The sequence below is a fragment of the Eleutherodactylus coqui genome, chromosome 8 (assembly GCF_035609145.1).
Source record: "Eleutherodactylus coqui strain aEleCoq1 chromosome 8, aEleCoq1.hap1, whole genome shotgun sequence".
Lineage (NCBI taxonomy): Eukaryota > Metazoa > Chordata > Amphibia > Anura > Eleutherodactylidae > Eleutherodactylus > Eleutherodactylus coqui.
Window position 1 is genome coordinate 88,140,869 of NC_089844.1, and position 26,765 is coordinate 88,167,633.

The window sequence follows — 26,765 nt, forward strand, 5'->3', positions numbered from 1 at the left end:
GATGCTACAAATATAGTAGTCTTCATAAAGCCTCAGCGTTAAAAAAAGATCTATTAAGTCTCCTGACTTGTCCATTTTAGCAGATACCTATGAAATAAAAAGGCAGGTGCTCCACTCCTTAGAACTCTGCATTGTGCAATTTCACTGTTATTTCTCCTGGACATGCGTGAATATGGGGAATTACCATTCCTCTTGTCAAAGCCGGGTGTCCTTACACAGTATGACACAAGGGAAATGGTAACACCCTGTTGTCAATTTATTAACACATTTTCAGTAAGAATAGTGCAGAGTCCGAGGAGCGGGCCCCAGCCTAGGAGACGGCTGGGATGAGTTTAGGCCTTGTCACTGTGGCACTACTATATCCCACCCGGAGGGTAACCAGGGACAGGTCCACGGGGCCGAAGGCAGGCTATTAAATAGGTTAACACACCAATGGTACTCCTTAGTCCTTTTGTCACTCGTGATGCCACCGTTCTTTCTTCTGCGTTGAATCCAGTTGTTAACAATAAAGAGTCCACACACACGAATTTAACTTTCAGAGCCAAACCGGGAATGGTCGGTGAAGCTCGTTTACTGGGACAACTTTGTACAGTTCAGCATTACATGCCAGCAGGAAAGCAGCACAAAACAAAGTAGTGTGACAGGGAGGCTCACGGGTAGGCAGGAGAAACCACAGTCCTCTTTTCTGTGGGTCCTGATCCTGGCAACGCACTTCTGTCTCTCTCCAGCTCTCTACTGGTCATCACTCTCATTTTGGAGTAGGTACACTGCATGGCAGCTCCTCATTCTCTCTCTTTCTCTCTCTTTTTCTCAGCGTTTAAGGGTAACACTGGCATCTCCTGGGTAAAGCAAGCCCAGGGTAGGCTTTGGATACCTCTCAGCATCTTCCATTCCTGACCATACAGAGCAGATGGTGTCTGTGTGGCTCGCTTGCAGAACAGCACTTTCTCTAGCTCTTCTCTCTTGCAAACCCAAAACAGATCAAACAGAAAAACCCTCTTGCACACACCTTGCAATCACATATATACAACAATGTCACATGACATACAAGAGATACATTTTCAGACATAACCCAGACAATAACCCATTCAGTGCTGCAGCTAGGCAATACACATCATATTCATATACATAGAAGACACTGACACTACAGTAAGCAGAAGACAAATACATTCACACTGATGGAGGGGCCCCACTAACTCTGGGCCTTCACAATAGCACAACGTGGAGTTCTGAATGAAAGTGCGTCAGCATTTTTATTTTATGAAGTGTATAATTCCACCTCTAAAACCCGCGTCTTCCTGATGCAGTTTTTTGGTGCTAATCTGAATGTGAGATTCCAACATGGAAATGTGATTTTTTTTTTTTTTTCTCCATGTAGGAATTCCGCACAAACATTTTGCCCATTGACAGGTCACATTCCACGTGTGAAAAGTTCTACAGCCAAATATAGCAAATCATTATAAAGTCTACATATGTAGCGTTTTTGTATGTTGCAGTTTATTATATTTCTGCAGGCATTGTATTAAGATGTGCCACAGGCAGGGCTTAATAGGCAGAAATACATGGCAGCCCTGAGGCCCCAGGCTGCTATGACACCCGAACGGTACTTCACCATCTTGTCGAGGGCAAGCTTTTCGGGTGAAAACGGGAGTTCAGTATTGGACCATTTGACAGAATTGACAGAGGCATCTAAATGATTAACCGCCGTGATCGCACCCATTAAAGTGTTTTGTCTTTAGGCAGACTGATGTTGGGCGTAACAATAAAATTGCAGCACGTCCTACTTTGATCTGTATTCACGGACCAGAATTGCCCATGAAAGTGTATGGGAGTGTAAATAAAATACAGCGAACGCGGATGTTACATGCATGTGCGCTGCGTTTTTATACTTATCCACTTAAAAAAAAAAAAAAGCAAGAAATTCTCTTTATTTTATGTTTTCACTGTTTCCTAGCAATGACATGTGGATGGCACACGGATGTAAAAAAACGCACATGTGCTGCAGTTGCTTACGCCCGTGCGAATGAGCCCTAAGGCATCATAGAATACTTTTCGGAATTAGATTTTCTTGACACAAGTCATTTCTTTATTCTTTCCTGCGGAAATCCCCTGTTTAAAGTCTTGGATTTGGCAGAGTAATTAGATGTCTTTGTGAGGAGAAGGACCTGGAAGTTTTACTGTGCGAGTCTCTGTACAAGTGTGGGAGGACTGAGTGTTCCTGACAGAAACAGATGTATGAACCTGCTCTGGAAGACAATGGGCTTTAGTGCAGAATCAAACTCCTTTGCAATTTCACGTCGCTTCGGGGCTGTTAGGGGGTACAGGAGTTCTCTGGCCTATTTCACTGCCGATATCATGAAGCACAGCTTTGTGTTCAGATTTTTTCACATTAGCTGGCATTCATTTCAACTAATGCTTAGGAAAGGCTAGTTAACCTTAATTCAACGAAATGCGCTTTGAAGTTTTGGCTTAGCATAAAACTGTGATGTTTAAAGACTTTGACCAGCAAGTATTGTGATGGCTTTGTCTGCTCAGCCTCCCACATCTTCTCAGAATAGTCCATCTGTACAAGGAACTGATAGTATTTAAAGGCTTAGTGACATCACAGAGAGTTTATCGTATCCTTTACTTTAAACCATGCTTAACCCTTTATTGAACGCCAATACACTTTTTATAGTGGTCGCTAATGGGGTTTACTCTGATTAATGTGCCTTATTATGGCATCGAAAGCCTGGCATGAGTGTCCTGTTCCGGATATAGTGAAACCTCAGCTGTTTAATGACAGCCGGGCTCCTGCTCAAATGGCCAGCTAACTCAAATTCTGCTTAAAGGGGTTATTCTAAAATCTAAAGTTATCCCCTATCCAAAGAATAAGGGATAACTTTGATCGGTGGGGGTCTCAGCGGTGAGACCCCCACCCATCCCAAGAATGGGGATCTGCTGCCCCCTTTCCTTCTCATTGTGGCCTCATTGCACTCACCATACTGAGGAGGAAATTTAATAGAACGGTGGTGTGCATGCCCAGTACTGCTCCATTCATCTTCAATGGGACTGCCGGAAATTGCTTTGGGTGGAAGAAGCAACCACTCAGTGAAGAGAAGAGGGGGACATATGACCTTTGTTAGTGAAATCTACACCCATCATAAAGTGATCTTCCTTCCTGTGGATGGGGGATAACTTTAGATTTTGGCATAAGTCCCTTTAACTCCTTAGATGTCCTGGTCAATGCTGATTGCAGCATCTAAGTGGTTTACAAAAGAAGCGGTCTCCCTTTGTACCCTATCAGCCTCCCGTAACTTGATTGCAGGGTGCCAATGGGTTGCTGTCACACCAGAGGCCTAACAATGGCCTCTAGGTCTGACATCTATGGAAGCCTCTTAGGGCTTGCCAGAAGCAACTAATAAAAGCATGCATTTTGGCAGGTCCACATCAAAGGATCATTTACATGAGAAGTAATAATCCAATCCAAAGCTAATAGATTTCTTACATTTGTAGAATCACGGCTAATTGCAAATTGCAATGCGACTGCATTCGCTTACGTTAAGATGCAATGCAGTAAGGCCATAATGCAATCACTGACTATGCGATGTGTGTTGCTGCCCAAATCCCCATGTTCCCCTAGCCTCAGGCTGCATGCGGAATCCAGCCTGGCAGTAGCGGCGTCCAGGCGTACCTGGTTTCTTTTCGCTTCATCTGTACTGCAGAAGGTCCGCATGACTCGCTGTCAGACATGCGCAGTTCAGTTTTTTTTTTTTAACTCCTGCTTTTCCCGTGGAATCCGGGTCCTGTCCGCAATGTCAATTGCAGATGGGCCGCGGGTCGGACGACTTCCATTGTCTTCAATAAAAGCCATTTGTGCAGACACTGCAGGAAAATGAAGCATGCTGCGATTTTTCATCCGCAAGTGGAAGCTGCAATTGGTTTCCGCTCATGTGCATGAAGGATCAATTTTGCATAGCATGCTATGGGCAGTATTTGCTGCAGAACACGGAGGCGGTCGTCCGCTCAGGATTCCGCAATTCAAATAAATCTGCCCGTGTGCATTCACACTTAGGCTAGTTTCACAAGAGCGTTTTATCGTGACGATTTAGTTGTGATAAAAACACTGTCCAAAAATCGCGACCATCTGACGCATTGGATTCCAATGCATTTGTTCAGATTGGAGATTTTCTGGTCCGTAAAATCGGTCATCCGGAAAAGATGTGCATACGGTGCGCATTCCGGACAGCCGCTTTTACGCCAGCTGGAAAAGATAGGACTTGTCCTCTCTTTTGCCGGAATACATCGGCCATTCCCATAGACTCCTATGAGAGCCTATGAGAGCCGTGAAAAAAGGGAAGGGGCAGTGAATTTAGCATGACAAGTGCTGCTAAAGTCCCTCCCCTTCCCGGCAGCTCTCCTAGGCTTCTATGGAAGGGGAGGGGAGAGAAAGTCTCTCCCCCCAGGCCATGAAATTCTGGGTTGCGTCATATGGACACCACAGTCCAGCCGTGTGAATGGGTGAGAAAACGGGAGATTTAGCCGCGACTTGGTCATGCGATTTTCGGCCACGATTTGGGCGGCCGAAAATTGCAGCACCCATGTAAAAAGGCCCTTATGGTGAGCAATAAGATTTTCTCCAACACTATACTAACCTGGTCCTTGTCTAGAGAAAATTATTCTAACATCTCGAGACAAAGAGGGTTTTGCATTTACCTAAATTACCTAAAATTGGGAGAACTGTTCCTTGCAATCAACATTTGCATCAGTTTAGGCAATCACACCCCATAAGCGTCACACCACATTATTTCCCCCTGGCATCATAGTTAGCTATTATGAAGCTAGTATTATTACTGATGATAGTGCAAGCCAAGCTGGATCTCTTGTAGAGGTTTCTCTATTATTTTGCCTGAGGGTAAAGGCTTATTTTAGCTATGAGTTGGCACGGGTCTTCCATTCTTTATATAGGCTTTTAGCTCCAAAGCCAAGTTTTATCTGTATATTCAGTGAGGCGTAAAGTGTTATATTATACTCCAAAACTGTACATGCAGCAATGTTGGCAGGAGAAGTGGAGGGATAACTGATGTATACTTTACAACTAAATCAAGTTTGATTTATTTAATTTGGGTGCAGGCGGTATTGGGGACATATGTGTAGGAGGAATTGTGCTTAACATCCTGGTAAGAAGCTGACATCGGACGACTATCAGCAGATGTTGTTGTGTTGTTGAGAATTTAATTGCAATATGTTTTTCCTTCATATCTTCAAGCTGCTTGTGTTCAATCACCTTCATATGTCTATTAATTCTGTTTCCACATTGAATTGGACTAGTCGCCTACACTATTTTGGTTCCCACACTGCTTGCAAGCAATAACTCAAACCTCAGATTGCCTATATTTGGGCCATGCCTACTTCACCCTTTACAGGGTCTTATTCTGATAAAATCAAGGCAGTGTGAAGGTAAAGGTATAGTCTAAGGCAGTGTTTCCCAACTTTTTCCATCTCGGGGCACCCATAGAAAAAAATGTATACCGCGGGCACCCCTACCAAAAATTGCTCCGCCCCAAACAGCAATGTGCAGGGTCACTGCCCCTCTCCAAAAACAATGTGCGGCGTCTCTTCTCCTCCCCAAACAACAATGTGCAGCCTCACTGCCCCTTTCAAACAGCAATGTATGGTGTCACTGCCCCTTCCCAAAAAACAATGATCTTCTGTTGGCTTTGAGCTGGAAGGGAAGTGGGAAAATGTGAATGGTGGATGATTTATTGCCAACCTGAGAGCCACAGCACCCTTGGTGGGTTCTCATGGAATGCAAGGGTGGCACAGCACCCCAGTTGTGAATCGCTGGTCTATGGTCTTTGGTCTTTTATGTCTCGGGTTTCCACAAAAATGGTCCTTGTCATGTGTATGATATCATTTTAGGCATTAGCCTATTGTAATATATGAGAAGGTTATGAGACCTCCTTAAAGACTATGGAAACCTTTGTGCATGAAAATAAATACACACAAATCGTACTAAGTCTGTGTGGGAGAAAATGCTTTTAGAAAGCCTCACATGTGGTTCGCAGGCCTTCCTACATTCATGTTTCTGGAGTGTTCCAGCACTGATCAGCTGGTCTTTGTCATAAATACGCACAAGATCAACTCTCCAGTTTCATTTCTAAAAAAGACATTGATTAAAAAAGTCCAAAGGTCTACTTAGCCTTTAAGATGACGGGATAGCTGTGGGATGAGCTTAAATAGGTTTGTTTCATAGAACAGCCCATCACCTATCCACAGAATGGGTAATACGTAGCTGATCATTCGGTGTCCAACCACTGGGATCCCCACCAATCACGACAATGGAGGTCCAGAGCGTCCCTGAATGAATGGGGTGGTGCTCACCTGTGCACACTACCGCTCTATGCATTTCAATTGGAGTGCTGAAGGTAGCTGAGCACTTGTACTCCGCTATCTCCATCAGTCCCTTTGAATTAATAGAGTGGTAGTGTACACAGGTGAGCACCCACCTTATTGATTCAGGTAGACTTGGAACCCATGTTTTCATGATCAGTAGGGTTCCCAACGGTCGGACCTCCATCAATCAACTATCTATCACCTATCCTGTGGATAGATGATAAGTTATTTTTATGGGACAACAGCTTTAAGGGATTACCAAGTGAAGGAAAATAATAATGGAAATTTACTGGAAACTGCAAATCATTAAAATACCTTGTCAAAATTTAGGTGACATTTATAACAAATGGGTTTTATTCAGATATTTCTTAAAACAAGGATTGAATTGTGTGGAACGTATCAGTGCCCATCTTGCTAACTTTACAGTAGGAGCTTTTCTAGCTTCTCATTAAAGGGGTTTCTGGGCAAAAACTATCTTAAGGATAGGTTGTTAAAAGTTGATCGTTGGGGACCTACTGCTTAGAATCCCTGGCGATGAATTGATTGCCCAGGCTGCTGTCAGTGCAGCAGAGCCGGACGTTGTTAAAGGGAATGGGGGAGGAAGTGCTATAGCTGATATTACTCCCATTGAAATCAATGGGAGGTGAAGTTGGCTATTACACTTCCGCCTCTGACAGCTAGGTTGGATATAGAATAGTAATAGCCATTTCATCTCTCATTGATTTCTAGGGGAGTGAAGCCAACTAAGAAACTTCCTTTCCTGTCCTCTGTGATGACGTATGACTCCGCTGCATTGACAGCAGACTGGGCAATAAACCCATCGCTGAGGATTGGCAGTAGTGGGTGCCCAGCGATTAACTATTGATGACCTATCCTGAGGATAGGTCAGCAGTGTTTTTTTGCCCAGAAACCCCTTTAAAGCAATTGTCTAGTTTAGATAGCCCACTTCAAACACCCTAATAGGTAATTAAAGGGAATGTATAATCTCAAAATGTTGCAGACCTTTTTTTTTTCATTTTTCCATCCCCATATTCAAAAAGTCATATTTTTTTGTTTTTAATGGTGCCATTTAACATAATGCTGCATATAATGTATTGGTAAACTTTTTTGAATTTCAAATTGAAATAGAAAAATACACAATTTTGCCATTTTGGGGGGAGTTTGGTATACATGGTGATCACGGTGCAATAGAAAGGATATGTTATCTGCATTCTGTGGGTCAGTGTGATTACAGTGTTTTTTCTTACTTAAAGAATAAAAATTGCTTTCTTTTGCTATCTTTTAGCACCTAAAATGTTTATTTTTCCATCAGTGGAGCTGATTGAGGGCTCATTTTTTGCGTGGCATAGAATCCTAGAATGGTACAGTTGGAAGGGACCTCCAGGGTCATCAGGTTCAACCCCCGCCTCTCTGCAGGATTCACTAAATCATCCCATACAGATGTCTGTCCAGCCTTTCTTTGAACACTTCCATTGCTGGAGAACTCACCACCTACCATGGTAGCCTGTTCCACTCAGTGATCACCCTCATTGTCAAAGTTTTTTCTAATATCTAATTTGTGTTTCCTACCTTTCAGTTTCATCCCATTGCTTCTAGTCTTTCTTTGTGCAAATGAGAATAGGGCTGATGCCTCTGCACTGTGACAGCCCTTCAGATATTTGTAGACAGCTATTAAAGGGGTTGTCCCGCGGCAGCAAGTGGGTCTATACACTTCTGTATGGCCATATTAATGCACTTTGTAATGTACATTGTGCATTAATTATGAGCCATACAGAAGTTATAAAAAGTTTTTTACTTACCTGCTCCGTTGCTAGCGTCCTCGTTCCCATGGAGCCGACTAATTTTCGCCCTCCGATGGCCAAATTAGCCGCGCTTGCGCAGTCCGAGTCTTCTGCTCTCTTCAATGGAGCCGCTCGTGCAGAATGCCGGCTCCGTGTAGCTCCGCCCCGTCACGTGCCGATTCCAGCCAATCAGGAGGCTGGAATCGGCAATGGACCGCACAGAAGAGCTGCGGTCCACGGAGGAAGAGGATCCCGGCGGCCATCTTCACCGGTAAGTATAGAAGTCACCGGAGCGCGGGGATTAAGGTAAGCGCTCCGGTAAGCTTTCTTTAGGTCCCTGCATCGGGGTTGTCTCGCGCCGAACGGGGGGGGGGGGGGTTGAAAAAAAAACAAACCCGTTTCGGCGCGGGACAACCCCTTTAAGTCTCCTCTCAGCCTTCTTTTTGCAAGGTAAACATTCCCAGATCCTTTAACCGTTCCTCATAGGACATGATTTGCAGACCGCTCACCATCTTGGTAACTCTTCTCTGAACTTGCTCCAGTTTGTCTGTGTCTTTTTTAAAGTGGGGTGCCCAGAACTGGACACAGTATTCCAGATGACTAAGGAAGAGTAGAGGGGGATAATTACCTAACGTGATCTAATACATCCAAGAATTGTGTTAGCCTTTTTAGCTGCTGCATCACATTGTTGACTCGTGTTCAGTCTATGATCTATTAGTATACCCAAGTCTTTTTCCCATGTGCTGCTGCTTAGCCCAATTCCTCCCATTCTGTATGTGGCAACCTGTAGCTTTTATTTGTACCATGTTGGGGTACATACCAAATATTTGATCACTTTTATTCACATTTTTCTTGGAGATGGGATGACCAAAAAAAGCGCAGTTCTAGAATTGCTTATCTTTTTTTTGCAGTGTTCAACATACAGGATAGATAATGTGATGTTTTAATTAATTGGATTGTTATGAACACAGCAATATCAACTGTTTTGTTTTTTCTCTTGATCCAACAACTTGAAAGAGGGTTTTTTAAAACTTTTATTATTTTTTTAAATTAATTGATAATTGGAAAAAAAAACGTATTAGTCTAATTTTTCATTTATTTATTTTTAGTTCCCATAGGGGACTGGAACTGGTGATCATCTGTTTGCATGTAAAAAATAATTGCCATACATCAATATTGCAGTATATTGTACTTTTACAGGCATCCTCTTAAAGGGGTTGTCCCGCGGCAGCAAGTGGGTCTATACACTTCTGTATGGCCATATTAATGCACTTTGTAATGTACATTGTGCATTAATTATGAGCCATACAGAAGTTATAAGAAGTTTTTCACTTACCTGCTCCGTTGCTAGCGTCCTCGTTTCCATGGAGCCCGTCTAATTTTCGGCGTCTAATGGCCAAATTAGACGCGCTTGCGCAGTCCGGGTCTTCTTCGTTTCTCAATGGGGCCGCTCGTGCAGGATGCCGGCTCCGTGTAGCTCCGCCCCGTCACGTGCCGATTCCAGCCAATCAGGAAAAAAAAAACCCGTTTCGGTGCGGGACAACCCCTTTAAGCCCTGCTAAAGGCACAACGTAATAGGAAGCCATCCATGGCAGGTCTAGGGGGCCTTCACAATGGCCTAGGCTGCTATGGTTAACCAAACAGCAGCCTGTAATCTCATTGCGGACCGGCTGTGTGAAAGATAGAGGGAGCCACCTCCCTCTGTGTCAGGCTATTGTCAGAACTGACAGTAGCATCTAAAAGGTTAACTGCCAGGATTGGAGTTACCTCCTATCTCAGCAGTTGCAGCTAGACGTAGCCGCCTCTATACAATGACACCCAGCATCTTCCATACATATTGGGAAAGGGTTAAATTTGGTTTTGAATGCAATTTTTTTTATTTTTTCCTCTTTTCTATGTGACTGCATTAAAAAAAAACTTGAAATATTGCTGTTTTCACAGTGGTCACTAGAGCAGGCACAGTGGGCTGATTTACAGGGCGAAGGCTTTCACTTGTCAGCTGTGCTGTACAGATTGGAGAGTTAGCAGAATCATCTGATTAGAAAGTGGGGTATTTAATGACAGCTCTGTTGTACTGCTGGAGACCTAAATATGGCAGGATAGTAAGGCTGAATGCAGACGGCCGGGTCGGATTCCGACTGCGAAATTCTCGCAGCAAGATGCGACCCATGGCCCTGCAGTGACCTCTCACTGACCCGTTCGGCATCTTTTCTCTCTGCTCTGCGATGTGCCGGCTGGCGCACAGCCACACATGCGCAGTGCAGACCCGGCCCGTCAGCGATGACTCACCAGTGCGAGCCTATGCGAGGCTCACACTGAAATAGGACATGCCTCGATTTTGTTACCACGCGAGTTTTCACAAGCTCAAATCCCGGCTGTCTGCATAGGATTGCATAAACTAATGCAATCCTATGGCAGCGTGCAACAGCGGAAATTCTGCAAGAAGTCTCGTTGCAGAATTTCCGCCCATGTGCATTCAGCCTAACACAACAGATAAGGCTCTGTACTCAAGTCCCTTGTAAAATGGAAGTGAAAAAAAATACATAAAAAGAATTCTCGCAGCGGGACCAGACCCAAGCCCCTGCAGGGACCAGCGCGGCACTCACCTCTCCCGTGGCTGCGGCTCTTTGATGTGCTCTGCCAGCCCCGCATGGAAATAGAGCATTGCACGATCTGTTTTCTGCGCGAGATTTCTAATGCAATCCTATGGCAGCTTCCACGGGCGGAAATTCTGCAGGAAATCCCGCCGCAGAATTTCCGCTTGTGTGCAGGGGGGCTAAGTAAATGTTTTTTCCTATAAAACAGATACAACAATAAAAAGTAAACATAATTGTCAGCCCCATCGATGGAGAAAATAAAGTTATGGGACTTTGAATATGACAGCAAAAAATATTTTATTTTATAAAAGAGTTTTTAATTTTTAAAACTAGTAAGACAAAAGAAAACTATGAACATAGTATCGTCATAATGGAACCATAGCATGAAGCTAACCTGATGGCTGTAACATTGATCCCCCTCCCCGCCAAAAAATGGCGTATTTGCATTTTTTCCACCCATTTCTTTCTGCTCCACTTAAAATTTTTTAAACATTTTCCAATACATCATACAGTGTGGTGCATTTCAGCTTGTTTTCAAAGGGACAAGGAAGATTATCAAACACGAATGAAACCCCCCAAAATGGTTGATTTAACCCTTTCCAATCCACTGTCTGACATCTAAAGACATTCTGATTGAAGGCTGTACAGCTTCCGATGTTGGAAGACATCCGTCAGGGTATTCTTACTGTAGATTACTGGCCACTCTGTTGTCGGGGGCCTCTCCTGCATGTCCAATACCGCAGTACTGACTCTAGCCAGCAGGTGGCGGCATTGTATAATGGCAGAAAGAGAAGGCCTCCTAGGGAACCGTAAATCCAAAATTGGATTGCAAAGGGTTAAGAATACATTTAATATGCCAGTCTTAAACTAAAGCTCTTTAAAGTAAAATGCAACAAATGTATCAAGAGGTGCACGCCTTATAATAAATTTGGCTACATGAAGTGTTCTAAAGATAAAAAATAAAATCTATGCTTGCCATGAACTGGCGTCGATTTGCGATACTATTTGCGCTATTAGTATCCATCCTCGTGGAGGACCCAACTGTGTGTTATGCAGACAGATCAGTGATTTTATTAGGCACTGTGTAATACTTCTTTTCACTTGTGGTGGCGCTGCAGTAGATTGTAAAGAGTATTCCCATCTCTGCATGTCATGGTGAAGATAAGAATACCCATCTACATGCTGCAACCGGGTGGCTGGGAAAAATGTTGAGTAGGCTGCAATACCATTTCCCTAACTCTCGCAGAAGTGAATGGGCATCATGGAAATAGCGTATCACTGCAGGTTTTGATGTTTCTGGAGTGTAGCTCAACGTGCAACACCGTTTTCGTAACTCTCATTCACGTCTATTGAAGTTGTGGAAACAGTATAACAGCCCACTTGGCTGTTTCCGTACTCCAGACCACCACATACAACTAGGTCAGATCTCAAGATTGGTGTGGACCCCAGAGGTGGAACGCGTGTCTTTTATGGCATGTCATGTGGATGCGTCATAAAAGTCAGAGATGGGAATACCACTTTAAACCCTACCTGGTTCCTCCTGCAGATTACAGCTCTTTGGTCGGAGTCCTAGTAATGGAATATCTTGAGATTAGCATATTGTTGTAGGACCCTTCTTACAAAAAGGGATTATCCACAGTATATACCAAAACACACCGTTTTATATTTTTTGTAGCGACTGTAAATGGAGTCATGAAGATCATTGGATTTGTCAGACAATTGTTAGCCAGTATCCAAGTGACCTTCCTAATAGAAGAACTCTGTACTTGGATTTGTTATCTAGACACCTTCCACACAAATCAAGGCAGGAGCTGGTAAGTACATTTATTTTACGTCCTAGACTATAATTATGAATATACACATGATTACTTCAAAACTGAAATGAAGAAGGTTAATAAAAACACAGTAAACACCGTAATCATATAATAGTGTAACGCCTACGTACTGCATGGCATCATAAGAGAACTGCTTGCATGAGTAATGAAGCACTCTTGTGGTTTTGGATCTCAAGAGAAAACTGCAGAAGAGTAGAGGTCTTCAACTTTCCATTCTTCAACCTCTAATACTGCTCTTAAAAACAACCCCAAATGCTTGTATACCCAAACACCCCATAATGCCATAGATATGGGGATTTGTCTGGGATTGTATTCACATTGGGGTAGAGGGTTCAGTAGTACTGAGGCAATGATATATTTAAAGGAGAGGTCCAGCTTTAAGCTACTGATGGCCTATCCTTAGCAGAGGTCATTAGTAGTAGATCAGCAGAATTTTGCTGACCAAAACCCTCGCCAATCACCTGATCACCAAGCTAGTGCACGCATGCACTTAGCTGATATCTGCAGGAAGCAGACAGCTCTATTCCCACTGCAGTGGTCAGGCTTAGTATAAAGGCAAAGTTCCCATTCACTTCAAATGAAGCTGGGCCTGTAATACCAAGTCTCGCCACTGCTGTGGGAACAGAGTTGTCTGCTTTCTGCAGAAATCAGCTCAGTGCATAAGTGCATTCTTCCATCAAACAGCTGATAGCTAGAGATCTGGGTGGCAGACCCTTTGCAATCTGCTACTGATGACCTATCCTGTAGATAAGCCAGCAATAGCTTACAAATGAACAACCACTTTGCTCATTGAATGGGTAGCTTTCATTTTGAAGACCTAATTTTAGTCGTGTACTGTAACTTGTGGTCTTGCAATGTTTTTGACAATCAAGGCAAATGTACTAAAGATGATTTTAGCCATTTATACATTAACGAGTCATGCAGGTGACTTACCTTTCCTACGCTTTCTACCTTCACTACATGAACAAATCATTAAGAGAACAATAGCTCTATGTTCCATCCTGGACCTGCACTATTTGTCCATGACTTTCATGCCTAGACGCGACCCATTCCTATCTGTGATGAGAAATTTGGATTTTTTTTCTTCATCCAGCAAAGTCTAGCTATAATATTTTCAACATGTACATTTTCCAAGCTGTAACATAACGCCATTATTATCTCTACCTACTACCAATCCTTAGGACATTGAATACAACAGTGGTGTAACTGCAGAGATGACAATTGCTCTATTAAGGGTGCCTTTACACTGGCGATCAAGTCGCATGATTTCCCAGCACTGGGAGGCTGCGAGAAATCGCAAAATTATGAAGCCATTGCCTGCAATGACTTTATTCACACATGCGATGTTTTAAAGCTTGTGATGCAGCATTGAAACAAAATTGCAGCATGTCCTATCTTTTTGCGATCTCGCTCATGGTTTCCAACGGGGCCGGCGGAAGCAGCGCTGGCCCCATTGGAAGCAATGGGAGATGATTGCGATCCTCTGCCACTGCTGTGACAGCTGAGGCAGGGATTCTTTCATCCCCATGTCGTGTCCACTCATCACTGAACACTGTGACAGCACTGTTACAGTGTTCACTGATGAGGGGACTTCCCACGGTGAGGATTTTCTGATTGGCTGAGCGCTGTGACCAATCAGAGGCAGCGCTCAGCAAATCAGAGTCAACACTTTTAGGAGGCGGGGATTTTTCAATCCCCAGCCAGAAGAGATGCTGAAGAAAAGTGCCGGGGATCTGCAAGAAGGCGCTCCAGAGATGACAGCACTTCTAAGGTGATGTATTTTTATTTTTTTCTGCAGCTAGGGATTATTTTCAGAGTAGAGCTTATATTTCAAGCCTCCCCCCCCACTGAAAACGCTCGCCACGGGGCGTCCCCTCATCAATGAGCACGGTCACATTGTTGATTGATGAAGGGACTTCCCGCAGAGATGAAGGAATTCCCTGCTGCAGCTGTCACAGCAGTGGCAGAGGATTGCAACCTTCTCCCATTGATTTCAATGAAGCCAGAGCCGCTGCCACTGGCCCCATTGAGAACGATGGGAGAACATCACGATCCCCTGCTGCAGCTGTGACAGCAGTGGCAGGGAATTCCTTCAGCACTCTTCTCCCGTTGATTTCAATGGGGCTGGTGCCGCTGCCGCCGGGCTTATTGAAATCAATGGGAGAAGATTGCTATCTCCTACCGTGGTTGTGACAGCCACAGCAGGAGATTTATTCAGCCCTACTGTGATGCGAGGTTGTTTCCCCTGTGAAAACGCCTCGCATCCAGGGCTTTCCAGGATTGCGAGAGGAATATCGGGCCGTTACTCGCGGCCCAGTATTGCTCTTGCCAGTGTGCAGGAGGCCTAAGTCTAGCAATACACAGAAGAGAGAAGATATTGTAGCCTGTGGTGCTAATATGAGATATGAAAGGTTGGTCATATATAGTATTTGGTACCTATACATGTGAATATGGACCTGGACAACCCCTTGAAATACAGTATGTTTTTTATAATCAAGTTAGTTAGTCAAGTAATTTTTTATGCATTATTTATTATGCAAAGTTCCAAAATGCTGTATCCAGAGGTACACATGGACATTTCAAGATTAAATAGATTTACTTGCATTAACAATGTACCTCCAGTGAAAAATGTAAGAAAAGTCATAATAGGGGACATCTGTATACATACTCTAGCAAGTTTGTAGACTTTCTGGTACATTGAGTAGGTCTCTGTCTCTGCTCCATAGGTCCTAGAGCTGAGACATACCTCAAGCATTTCCTGTCTTTTAAAAGAGAAGAACAGAGTATAAAATAAAGATATATGTATGTTTGCATGTACTGTATGCGCATTATGCATTTGTATCAGAGTCCGCACAAATAGTGTGATATTTAGAGAGCACAGCAAGCTATTTGTGATAAATGCATATATATGTACTGTGTACCCCTGAAAATAAGACACTGTCTTATATTATTTTTTGCCCCAAAAAGGGCACGGTGTTTTATCTTCAGGGGTGGGGGGGGGGCTTATATTTACCCGGTCCGCGGCATCCCGATGGTCTCTGGCGGAGCTGCATCAAGTGTCCTCCCCGTCTGCCTGCTAAGCTTCTTTCCAGCGATGGGGCTTTGAATACCCCACCTCCAGGAAAGAGCGCTGTGATTGGCTAATCACAGCACCAGCAGCCAATCACAGCTGGCGCTCAAAGAGCCAATCATAGCCATTTACTGATGTCATTCACTGAATTGCTGTGATCATCGAGCGCCAGCTGTAATTGGCAGATGGCGCTGCGATTAGCCCATCACAGTGCTTGCTCTGCTGGAGGCGGGGTATTCAAAGCCCCGTCACCAGCAGAAGCTGAGCAGGCAGACGAGGAGGACTCAGCCGTTTGCTGCAGGCATATGTTACGGTACTAGTGGGGTGCCTAGGTACGCATGTCGTGGGGCTCCCTGATCTAAACCCACGCCACTGTCTCTTCCTGGAGATAGCCCTGATGGTGGACACGTCCAGGCCGCCAACTCTGACCCTACGCTTACTAGGGGGGGGGGGGGGGGGGGCTAGGCAGGGACCGCCGTACCTATGCAAGATATTACTACCCACTAGCACGGACAGGAAAGGCAGGTGACAAAGCCAACACGCACAATACAAAACAGGACAGAGGAAGATGGTAAAGCTTGGCGGATAACAGCGAGGACTAGCGGACAAGCTGACAGAAGCAGAATACAAGACCCTGGCTGATAACAGCGAGGTCTAGCGGACAAGCTGACACTGAAGCTGAACACAAAGTACAAGACACAGAAAGCACCACAAAGTACAAGACACTAAAAACTGAACACAAAGTAGCAGGGCCAGACTACCAGCAGGTGAGAGCAGTAGGACTACTCAGCAGAGTGGATAGCAGACTGGCTAGCAAACTGAAGAATGAACAATAATTCAGAACCAACAGGTCAGAGCAGCTGGACTACTCTGAGGTCACTGAAAAACTGAACAATAATCGGCCCCTCCCAGGCAGCCAGAGCTGGATCTTATAGGCAGTCGGGAGGAGCCGATAGGTAGATCGACCTGTCAATCACCAGCACACTACTCAGACACATAGCAGGGTAATTAACCTGACTAAAAGGCACAGGAGCTGTTAACCCTGGTTAGTCTGGACAGAACAAGGTGTGCTGGCAAAATTAACTATGAGCTGACTGGCGTAACAGCATATATCTATATTCCACAACACTGCTCGATTCGCAATCTGATTGGTTGTTTGGGTTGGCTGACTCACAGTGATTGGTTGTTTGGGTTGGCTGATTCAAAGTGATTGGTTGTTTGGGTTGGCTGATTCACAGTGATTGGTTGTTTGGGTTGGCTGATTCACAGTGATTGGTTGTTTGGGTTGGCTGATTCAAAGTGATTGGTTGTTTGGGTTGGCTGATTCAAAGTGATTGGTTATTTGGGTTGGCTGATTCAAATTGATTGGTTGTTTGGGTTAGCTGATTCACAGTGATTGGTTGTTTGGGTTGGCTGATTCAAAGTGATTGGTTGTTTGGGTTGGCTGATTCAAAGTGATTGGTTGTTTGGGTTGGCTGATTCAAAGTGATTGGTTGTTTGGGTTGGCTGATTCAAAGTGATTGGTTGTTTGGGTTGGCTGACTCACAGTGATTGGTTGTTTGGGTTGGCTGATTCAAAGTGATTGGTTGTTTGGGTTGGCTGATTCACAGTGATTGGTTGTTTGGGTTAGCTGATTCACAGTGATTGGTTGTTTGGGTTAGCTGATTCACAGTGATTGGTTGTTTGGGTTGGCTGATTCAAAGTGATTGGTTGTTTGGGTTGGCTGATTCAAAGTGATTGGTTATTTGGGTTGGCTGATTCAAATTGATTGGTTGTTTGGGTTAGCTGATTCACAGTGATTGGTTGTTTGGGTTGGCTGATTCAAAGTGATTGGTTGTTTGGGTTGGCTGATTCAAAGTGATTGGTTGTTTGGGTTGGCTGATTCAAAGTGATTGGTTGTTTAGGTTGGCTGATTCAAAGTGATTGGTTGTTTGGGTTAGCTGATTCACAGTGATTGGTTGTTTGGGTTGGCTGATTCAAAGTGATTGGTTGTTTGGGTTGGCTGATTCACAGTGATTGGTTGTTTGGGTTGGCTGATTCAAAGTGATTGGTTGTTTGGGTTGGCTGATTCAAAGTGATTGGTTGTTTGGGTTGGCTGATTCACAGTGATTGGTTGTTTGGGTTGAATCGAGCAGAAGTGTTGTGGAATATAAATTTATGCCAAGAAGTTTTTAACATTTTCCGCCCTGTTACAGATACAGAGAAATACCTGCCCGGTCATGGTCACTGTTTCTACAAGGCTTGCTACTTTCTCTTCCATGTTAGTAAACTCCTGTACAGTACTTTAACCAGCACTGATGCTGCTGTAATCACAGTTCTTTGTTATATACAATTCTCTTCTAAAAAGCACACATGTGGTTTGTAATTATCTGTTTGTGTAAGCAATTTTAGATATTTTAGTTATTTTTTCTCTCTCTCTCTGACACCAGCAGGAAGGAAGTAAAGGGCTGCAGTAAATTAAGTCTCCACTTACTTTAGCCTGCAAATGACAAAACTATTGTGTAACAGAGCACTCATCTGTGAATTTACATACTATGATGAAATTATAAGGAGTTTTAAGTGAATCATTGGAAGAGTACGCTTTAATGACTGTATACGTTCTCATGAATAATTCAGCATAAGTGTATTTTTTTCTTTGGGCTGTTCTAAAATAATGGTTCTGTTTGTATATGGAGTTTTCAAACAAACTTTGGGCAAAATATGTCTTATAGGAAGCCATTTGGAAACACTGAAATCAAATAGTTTTTAAGATCCCTACAGTAGATTGTATTATAAGCTTAGGAGAGTGTGCGTGACTCTTTAATTGTTTCCAATTCAGATATATCCATTGTGATGACCATGAACCACAGGTTCCCATTGTTGCATGCGTTTGAATGTGGCATAGCAGGGAGCTTGGCTGTCACTTACATTATGTTTTGCGTGTAGGTGAGCCATGAAAAGATGTGGGACTTGCATCGCTTCAATAAAGATCAAAGAAGAGCATTGATGGAGAGCTGGACTCGCTATAAAAAAGATTTTCTCGTCAAGGCAGCAATGACCATTGCCGAAGCTGGTTCTATATATGAAATAGAACTCTTTGTTGCAAATGACAGAAAGCGACAGCAAGAGATCTGTAATGAACTCAAAGAAAAAGTAAGCGATTGTAGCACCTAAGGCCTTCTTATCTTTTATACAGTATGTAAAAATCATTGCCTAGTTATAAAATGTCACATTTCTCACTCGTCTTAGCTCACCTTTCATTTGCAGTCTTGCAGGTATTTACAGGGGTTACCTAACTAGTTAAAAGGGGTGTAGGGTGCTCCAAGTTAATAATTCAGCAATTACTTACCTCTTTATTGCCCTCTGCTCCAGCATCGCCACTCTGTTTAACTTCATCAGGCAATCAAGCAGGAGCAGATCGGATTCTCAGCTGTTAGTCACAGCTGGCACACAGAGGAAAAGGAAGAAGTGGTTTATAACCACTACTGCCCTGTCGTTTCCTGGGTACATAGCACTCAATGAGTGCCATGTACTAAGAAGTGAAAGTGGAAGTGTTTCTTCCACTATGCAACCTGATGATCACATGACCGCTGGAAGACCCTTGTAACAGCAGAGCTGCAGGGTCCTAGCAGACCCTGATTAGCTCAGTTAGGGACTGATGTAAATACAGGGGGATATTTTCCCCTGAAATTAGGGCTCTTATGGATGCCCTAGCTACAGTAGAAAAGTGTGAAATTAAAAAAAGACAATGTGAATGACCCCCAGAAGTCTTATATGATGTCATGGAGGAGGGGGGGGGGGGGTCATAGATGTTTTAAAAAATAGTTACGAAAATAAGTTTAAAAAAATTGCAGAATAAAATAAAAATATATGCATTAAAAAAAACACCGCTGACGCCAATCAAAACCGTTGCAGTAAGTGTCCTGTAATCCAAAACTATGCAAATTATATATCAAAATGTCCAAAAGAAAATGATGAGCCTATTACTGTACTTTATTTTAGCATAAATTTACTAATAAAAAAAGAGATATAAAAAATAGCCCTATATGTCATGGAAATTTTTTTTTCCAGCAGCAAAAATAATTTTGGTAGCTGAAGGAAAAAAAATAGGGCAGTAAAACCACCATATGGGTAAAATACCTAAAAAGGGTCTGATCCTTAAAGGGGTTCTGTCATTAAAAAAGAAAAATTCTACACTTACCTATTTCTCCCCTGTCAGTCTACTTACAAGATCTTCACCCATTGTCTTCTGACTCCTGCAGTCCAGGGGGGTCACCTCACATCAAGCTGCTTGATTCTTTTGCTTCCTGTGAGGTTATGTACCATGGAAATTTTTTTTTCCAGCAGCAAAAATAATTTTGGTAGCTGAAGGAAAAAAAATAGGGCAGTAAAACCACCACATGGGTAAAATACCTAAAAAGGGTCTGATCCTTAAAGGGGTTCTGTCATTAAAAAAGAAAAATTCTACACTTACCTATTTCTCCCCTGTCAGTCTACTTACAAGATCTTCACCCATTGTCTTCTGTCTCCTGCAGTCCAGGGGGGTCACCTCACATCAAGCTGCTTGATTCTTTTGCTTCCTGTGAGGTTATGTACATTGCCGGCAGTCTCCTTCCTGTCCAGCAGTGTACGCTAGGTCACTAAATCACAGTCTGGCAGAGAGTGCCGAGCTACTGCAGAGACTGCTCATGCCCGCTATCTCTGCAATACATCAGCATACCTTCCTGGCAAGTGAAGGCTACGTTACAGGGATGTGACCTTCACTGACCTGCCAAAAGGAATGTGTAGAATTCCGGCTTCATAACAAGTTTGCCGGCTGGAGGTGACGTGACCCAGGGCACTGCATAAGCTTAGGGATGAGATGATTCCTTAAGAAGACTGCCTGTGGAGGATTAGGTTAATATAGATTTGTTTTTTTCCAGTGACAAAACCCATTTAAGGTACAAAACAGCCAAATCCTTAAGGGGTTGATACTCCTGAAGTGTCCGTGCGCGGTCTGAAAATCTGACTCTTTTTTTAGATTTGTGTGCATGTGCACTGCAATAAAAAAACTATGGGGGCAAGCACACACAGCGGTCTGAAAATAGTCAGATTTTCAGACCGTGCAGAAACGGGGGAGTGGATAATATAAAATTTTGAGGGTGAGGTAAAAATTATCCACACTCTGGCTGTAGGATTTATTTAAATCATGTTTCACAAAAGACAAATACAATATTTTTGGACATAATGTCTCTGCTTTTTAATACACTTTGTCCATCTGCCAAGAAGCTTTCACATTCCTTCCATAAAAATGTTTTTGGCTGTCTTCACTTCTTTATCAGACGTGAATCTTCATCCTCTTAGGGCTTCTTTCAGGGGACCAAACAGGTGATGGTCCGATGGGGGAAGATCAGGGCTATAGGGGGGATGCTTTAACACTTCAAAATGCAGTTTTCCCTGCTAACGCTCCAGTAGTGGCCCCTGAGAATCCCAGAAAACTGTAAGCATCGATTTTCCAGCTGATGGTTGAGTTTTGAATTTTTTTCTTGGTTGCACTTGAGGATGAGACAAGATTGACAGCAATAGAGAATCAGAAATCAAACAAAGAGTTGCACTTGGCCATAGCGCAACGCAAGGATTGGCAAAGATATGGAAGAGCAAAGATATTAGCATTGCTACAATGATCCAAATGATAAATGCAATTGTGTCTCTACTTTTTGTATATGCATGTGAAAGTTGGACACTCAGGAAGGCAGATAGAAGGAAAATTGATGCTTTTGAACTCTGGTCCTGGAGAAGAATGCTGCGTAAACAATGGACGGCAATGGTCATCAACAAGATGGTCCTAGAGCGTATCAAACCAAAAATTTTGCTGGAGGGCAAAATCACCAAACAGCAGTTTTCGTACATTGGACATAACATGCGAGCCAAATCTCTGGAAACAGCATTGATGTTCGGCACAATTAGTGGGTAATGAAGAAGAGGACGTCAAAGAACACGCCAGCTGGACGCAATCAAGGCTGATACAAACCTGACCCAATATCTGATCAGAGCAGCATCAGGGGTGCAATAGAATCCACTAGACGTTTACTTTAAAAGGAATACTTTCTTTATTCAATCCATGTGGCAACGTTTTGACTGCTCATCTGCAGTCTTTCTCAAGCCAATACAAACAAGGCTGATACAAACAAACACATGGAAGAACTGAAAGAAGCGGTCAAGGATAGGAAAGCATAGAGAACGATGATCCTTAAAGTGACCGAAAGTCAGCCTCGACTGAATGGATAATCCTCATCATATAGACACAGTTGGAGGGATACTCTAATAGATAAATACTTGCTGTCAGTCTGTACTGCACCCCACGCAGCCAGAGAGGGAGGATGACAATGTGAGCACTTCATTGATTGGTTGAAGCAGCAGCCAGTCTGCTGCTCCACCAATCAGAAGTGCAGCTTTGCTTTTCATCAGCACTAGAGATGAGCGAACCTACTCGGCCACGCCCCTTTTTCGCCCGAGCGCCGCGATTTTCGAGTACTTCTGTACTCGGGCGAAAAGATTCGGGGGGCGCCATGGGTGAGTGGGGGGTTGCAGCGGGGAGTGGGGGGGAGAGGGTGAGAGAGAGGGCTACCCCCTGTTCCCCGCTGCTACCCTCCGCTCCGGCACGCCTCCCCCCGCCCCCCGGCGCCCCCCGAATCTTTTCACCCGAGTACGGAAGTACTTGAAAATCGCGGTGCTCGATCGAGTAATTACTCGAAACAAGTATACTCGCTCATCTCTAATCAGCACCCATGCTGCTACTGCTGATGACATTCTGCCGATGATGATGACAAGCTACTGCTGATGACATGCTGATGATGATAACATTCTACTTCTGCTGATGACATGCTGCTGATGATGATGATTACATGCTACTTCTACTGATGACATGCTGCTGTTGCTGATGATATGCTGCTGAGGAGTCATGATCTCTGAGCTCTGAAGAATGCGGCTTTGTTCCATGCCTCTGCTTGTCAGCTCTCAACACCCTCCCCATCTGTAGACCACAGACCCACTTTAATTACTAAATATATTTCTTATGACACCTATAATGGTATATCATCCGTGTAATAAATCCCTTGCGACATGATGAAGAAAATAATAGGCTACTACCAAATGTGCTTTATACGGAATCTACAAGCGAGAAACTTTGAAGTCACTGGCATCTTTTGACATGACAGCTCTTGTGAGGTGGGAATGAAATTGACAATTTAGGTCTTTATTTTCTGTTCTAGGTGTCAGATAATAAGAGGTTTTTGTCACAGAAAGAACAGACCTAAATGTATTAGATCTTTTGTAGAGAAAGTTGATACATTTCTACCAACTCTGTCCAATAGTATATTATCCTTATATACTTTTTCCTACTTTATTCAATCTAGAACTTTGGTTGCTGCAAGTAGAAGCAGACAGGAATATCTGAGGTTTAAAATATGACTATAAAGCATATGAACTTGAATAATGTCCTATATATAAGACCTTTAAAGCCAATTTATGTTCAATATTCTTACCGATTTGCTGTCAGCATGTACTGTAGCAAGAACAGAAATGATCCAGTAGAACTGGTCTTTAGTGTTTTCAATCCCTGACGATCAGGGTGTCTGAGTCCAAAGGGTGGTCAGTCAGTGCCTGATAGTCTTCCCCGTGGGTGGATGCATACAAATACTGATGATCACAACAAAGTGCTTCCCCACGGAGTCCGTGGGCCTGTTCACACCTGCATTACAATTTTCCTACACAACTCCATCTCAGTGTTCTGTTTTGGAAGCAGAAAAATTGAACCTTTCCTTTTTTTTCCCCATTGCTTTCAATGGGTTTTCAAAAATAGCATTTTGGCCGTCTGTTTGCTTCCTTTCTGTTAGATTTCCATTATTCTGACCGGACAAATAGCGCTGCAGATTGATCGAATATTGTTACTTTATGGCGGATACAAGAATTTACTAATACAAACATGTCAGGCTGGGCTCACACAACAATGCATACTTGCTGCATGCCACCAATCCCCATACACTATGTTGGCGTGTATGCGCTTGTAGTACATGCTGCAATATTTTTCATGTGCGTATTTCTCGTAGTGTAATTAAAGTCTATGGGATTTTGCTGCTGTGTATTATGCTCTCAAAGACTGTTCAGATAATACACAGTGAGCATACAGTCGTGTCAGCTTGGCCTCAGGAGAGCAGATAGATTCGCTTTGAAGTTTCCCTGAACTTTCAGAATAAGATATCATGTATCTCTTTATTTATGTAATACAGTGCATATTTAGGGCTCATGTCCATGACCGTGACGGGCTCCGCAAGTGAAATACCACAGTGGACTCCGTCACTGCGCCCGCCCCCAAAAGACCCCATACTCACCTTCTGCATCCGCTGTGCGGCAAATAGGACATGCCGTGGGTTGTTTTTTTTACGTGGTGGAAATCCGGTTGTGGGCATTAGCCCTTATTCTGTGGCGCTGTACATCACTTGATGTCCCCCTTTGGGACTTCCAATCTATATTTACCCATCTGTATGTTTTTTGAAGTGCGGAAAGAAATTGGAGTACTCAGAAGAAACCCACACAAACATGGGGAGCGTTTAGACGCAGCGAGAAGTGAGCGAACCAGCAATAATTTTTATGCTGGCTGAAACTGAGCAACACATGAAAAATAAATGAATAGTGCACAATGGCCTTGTAATTAGACATAACGATTATCGCACATTGTCTTTCATGTGAACAAATTTTGCATGACAATTGTTACATGTAAATGGCCATTTTGAAGAATTTTTTTTCTCTGATAACATACACTCTATCAAAAAAAAATCAAGCACCTAGAAGAAGTTGCCTTTTTGTTGCAAAACTCGGCATGCAGTTCCATCTCAGGCACATATGCAAATAATTAGAGTTGTGTTGTGATTAGATGAACGGTCTTGTCATCTGGGGCCCTAAAAGTGGTTCCACCCTTGGCCTGTAAAAGGCTTTCAGAGGCTACTTGACCTCTTATTCCGCGTGTGTAGAGCTTGTTGGCCACTAGACGCCTCTACGACGCAGAAGAGATTTCACCCATTTAACACAATTTGAGAGGGGGTGTATTACTGGAATATGAGAAGCTGGATGCTCAGATCGAAGAACTGCCCGCCACCTCGGCCGTTCTGGTCAGACTGTTAGTTGGCGTTGAGACCCGTAGATGCGAGAGATCATGCACACAAGGCAACTGGACTTAGGACGTCCTTGACAGACCACTATTAGAGAGCATTGCCTTCATTTTTAGTGTTGTCATGAAAGACGAAGCTGAACTGCTACAGAGTGGAACCCGGTTGTCTTCAGCGATGAATTCAGGTTTAGTTTGGGCGCTGACAGTGACCATGTTTGCAATGGAGACCTCAATCCTACCTTTGCAATGGAGAAGCCCCCACTGCTGGTGTGAAGGGCTGGAGGGCATATAAAAATCGGCTACCCCTGTTAGTGGTAGGAGGGACAACGACAGCTCGGTGATTGTTAGTTATATTTTGATCAAATGGTATAATCCCAGGAACCACTTCACGGCGACTTCTTTTTAGTGGGTGCGTACAATACTATGTGTGGTACCACATGGCAACTGCAACTCCTACAATACAGCATTCACAAGGTGGAATGATCCAATAGCCCAACAACACCACTGCAGCCACACTGAGCCTCTACAGCTCGGGCCCAAAGACGCCTCACCATTGCAACAGCAACAGTCATACAGTATAGCATGAGGCTCAGCTTGGCAGCAGTGGTGTTGTTGGACTACAGTCTCACTGCTCTTACAGTAAAGAACCACTTTCTATGTTGGTGATGAAACCTCCGTTCCTCTAGATGTAGAGGATGCCCTCTTGTTACCGTCGCATCCCTGGGTATAAACAGATCATGGTAGAGATCCTTGTATTGCCCCCTCATGTATTTATAAATAGTTATTTGGTCGCCCCCTAACCGTCTTTTTTCCAGGGTAAATAATCCCAGTATTGATAGCCTCTCTGGGTATTCCAGTCCTCTCATTCCGTTTATTAATTTTGTTGCCCTTCTTTGAACCCCTTCAAGCACTGCCACATCTTTCCTGAGCACCGGTGACCAGAACTGTACACAGTATTCCATGTGGGGCCTGACAAATGCCTTATATAGTGGAAGAATAATGTTCTTGTCCCTCACCTCTATACCGTCTGTTAGTGCACCCCAAGCCTTTATTTGCTTTTGCAGCAGATGACTGGCATTGATTGCTCCAGTTAAGTCTACAGTCCATTAGTACCCCCAGGTCTTATTCCTTATCACTTTTCCCTAGCAGTACCCAATTTAGTGTATATTGGTGACATCAGTTTCTCCTGCCCATGTGCATAACCTTACATTTATCAATTTTCTACCTAAGCCCCCAGCTTATCTAGATCCATTTGTCCTCCGTTGTATCAATTATCTTGTACAATTTTGAATCTAAGACTTTAACCTTAAATACGAAACTCTAACCTTTTGAAGATTCTTTCAACATCTCTTGTATGAGTTAGCAACAAAGCAAAGGTCCAACTTACCCAATCCTCACTAGGACACATGGACATGTGTGGCAAACACTCCCAGCATAGCAGTAAAAAGACCAGTGTCCTTTTAGGGTATGTTCACGCATAGCAGAAATGCTGTAGATATCCCACAGTGGACAATCCTGTGGCAAAATCCACAGCATTTACACATCAAAAACCGCACCATTGGTGTGGATTTTGACTAGGAATCAGTTGCGTATTCGCTAGTGAGTGCCGCGCCACTGGTCAAATGATACCACTTCCGCAATCATTAGTGGCTGCCGGGTGATGGAGTGCGCTGCCATTTCTAAGTATTCTGAGGTGAGGGGAGCACTATGCATGCTGAAATCAGCACTGCATATGCCACTGATTCCAATGGTGTGGGTTGTTATGCAATTTTTGATGGGAAAGGGCTATGGATTTTGCTGTGGAATTTTCGCTATGTTTGAACATACCCTTAAAGTAAAAAATCCAATTCAAGCTTTATTTGACAACTTCATAAGATCTATACCAGAATAAAAAGCCGCTTACATGTTTCAATAAGGGTGCAACAGAAGCCTGAAACATGTAAGCTTTCTTTTCTTCTTGGACAAATCTTATGAAGTTGCCAG

The 26,765-nt window shown here is 43.5% G+C and overlaps 1 protein-coding gene across 2 annotated transcripts in view; it reads left to right on the forward strand.

The window, feature by feature from the left end:
* The window catches only part of CCDC148 (coiled-coil domain containing 148), a 185,407-nt gene that overhangs the window by 130,708 nt on the left and 27,934 nt on the right, over window positions 1-26,765 (forward strand). For both annotated transcript variants that reach the window (XM_066575998.1, XM_066576000.1), the window contains 2 exons: window positions 12,429-12,567; window positions 18,584-18,790. In XM_066575998.1, coding sequence (XP_066432095.1) covers window positions 12,429-12,567; window positions 18,584-18,790 — 346 coding nt within the window. The remainder of the gene's footprint in view (window positions 1-12,428; window positions 12,568-18,583; window positions 18,791-26,765) is intronic.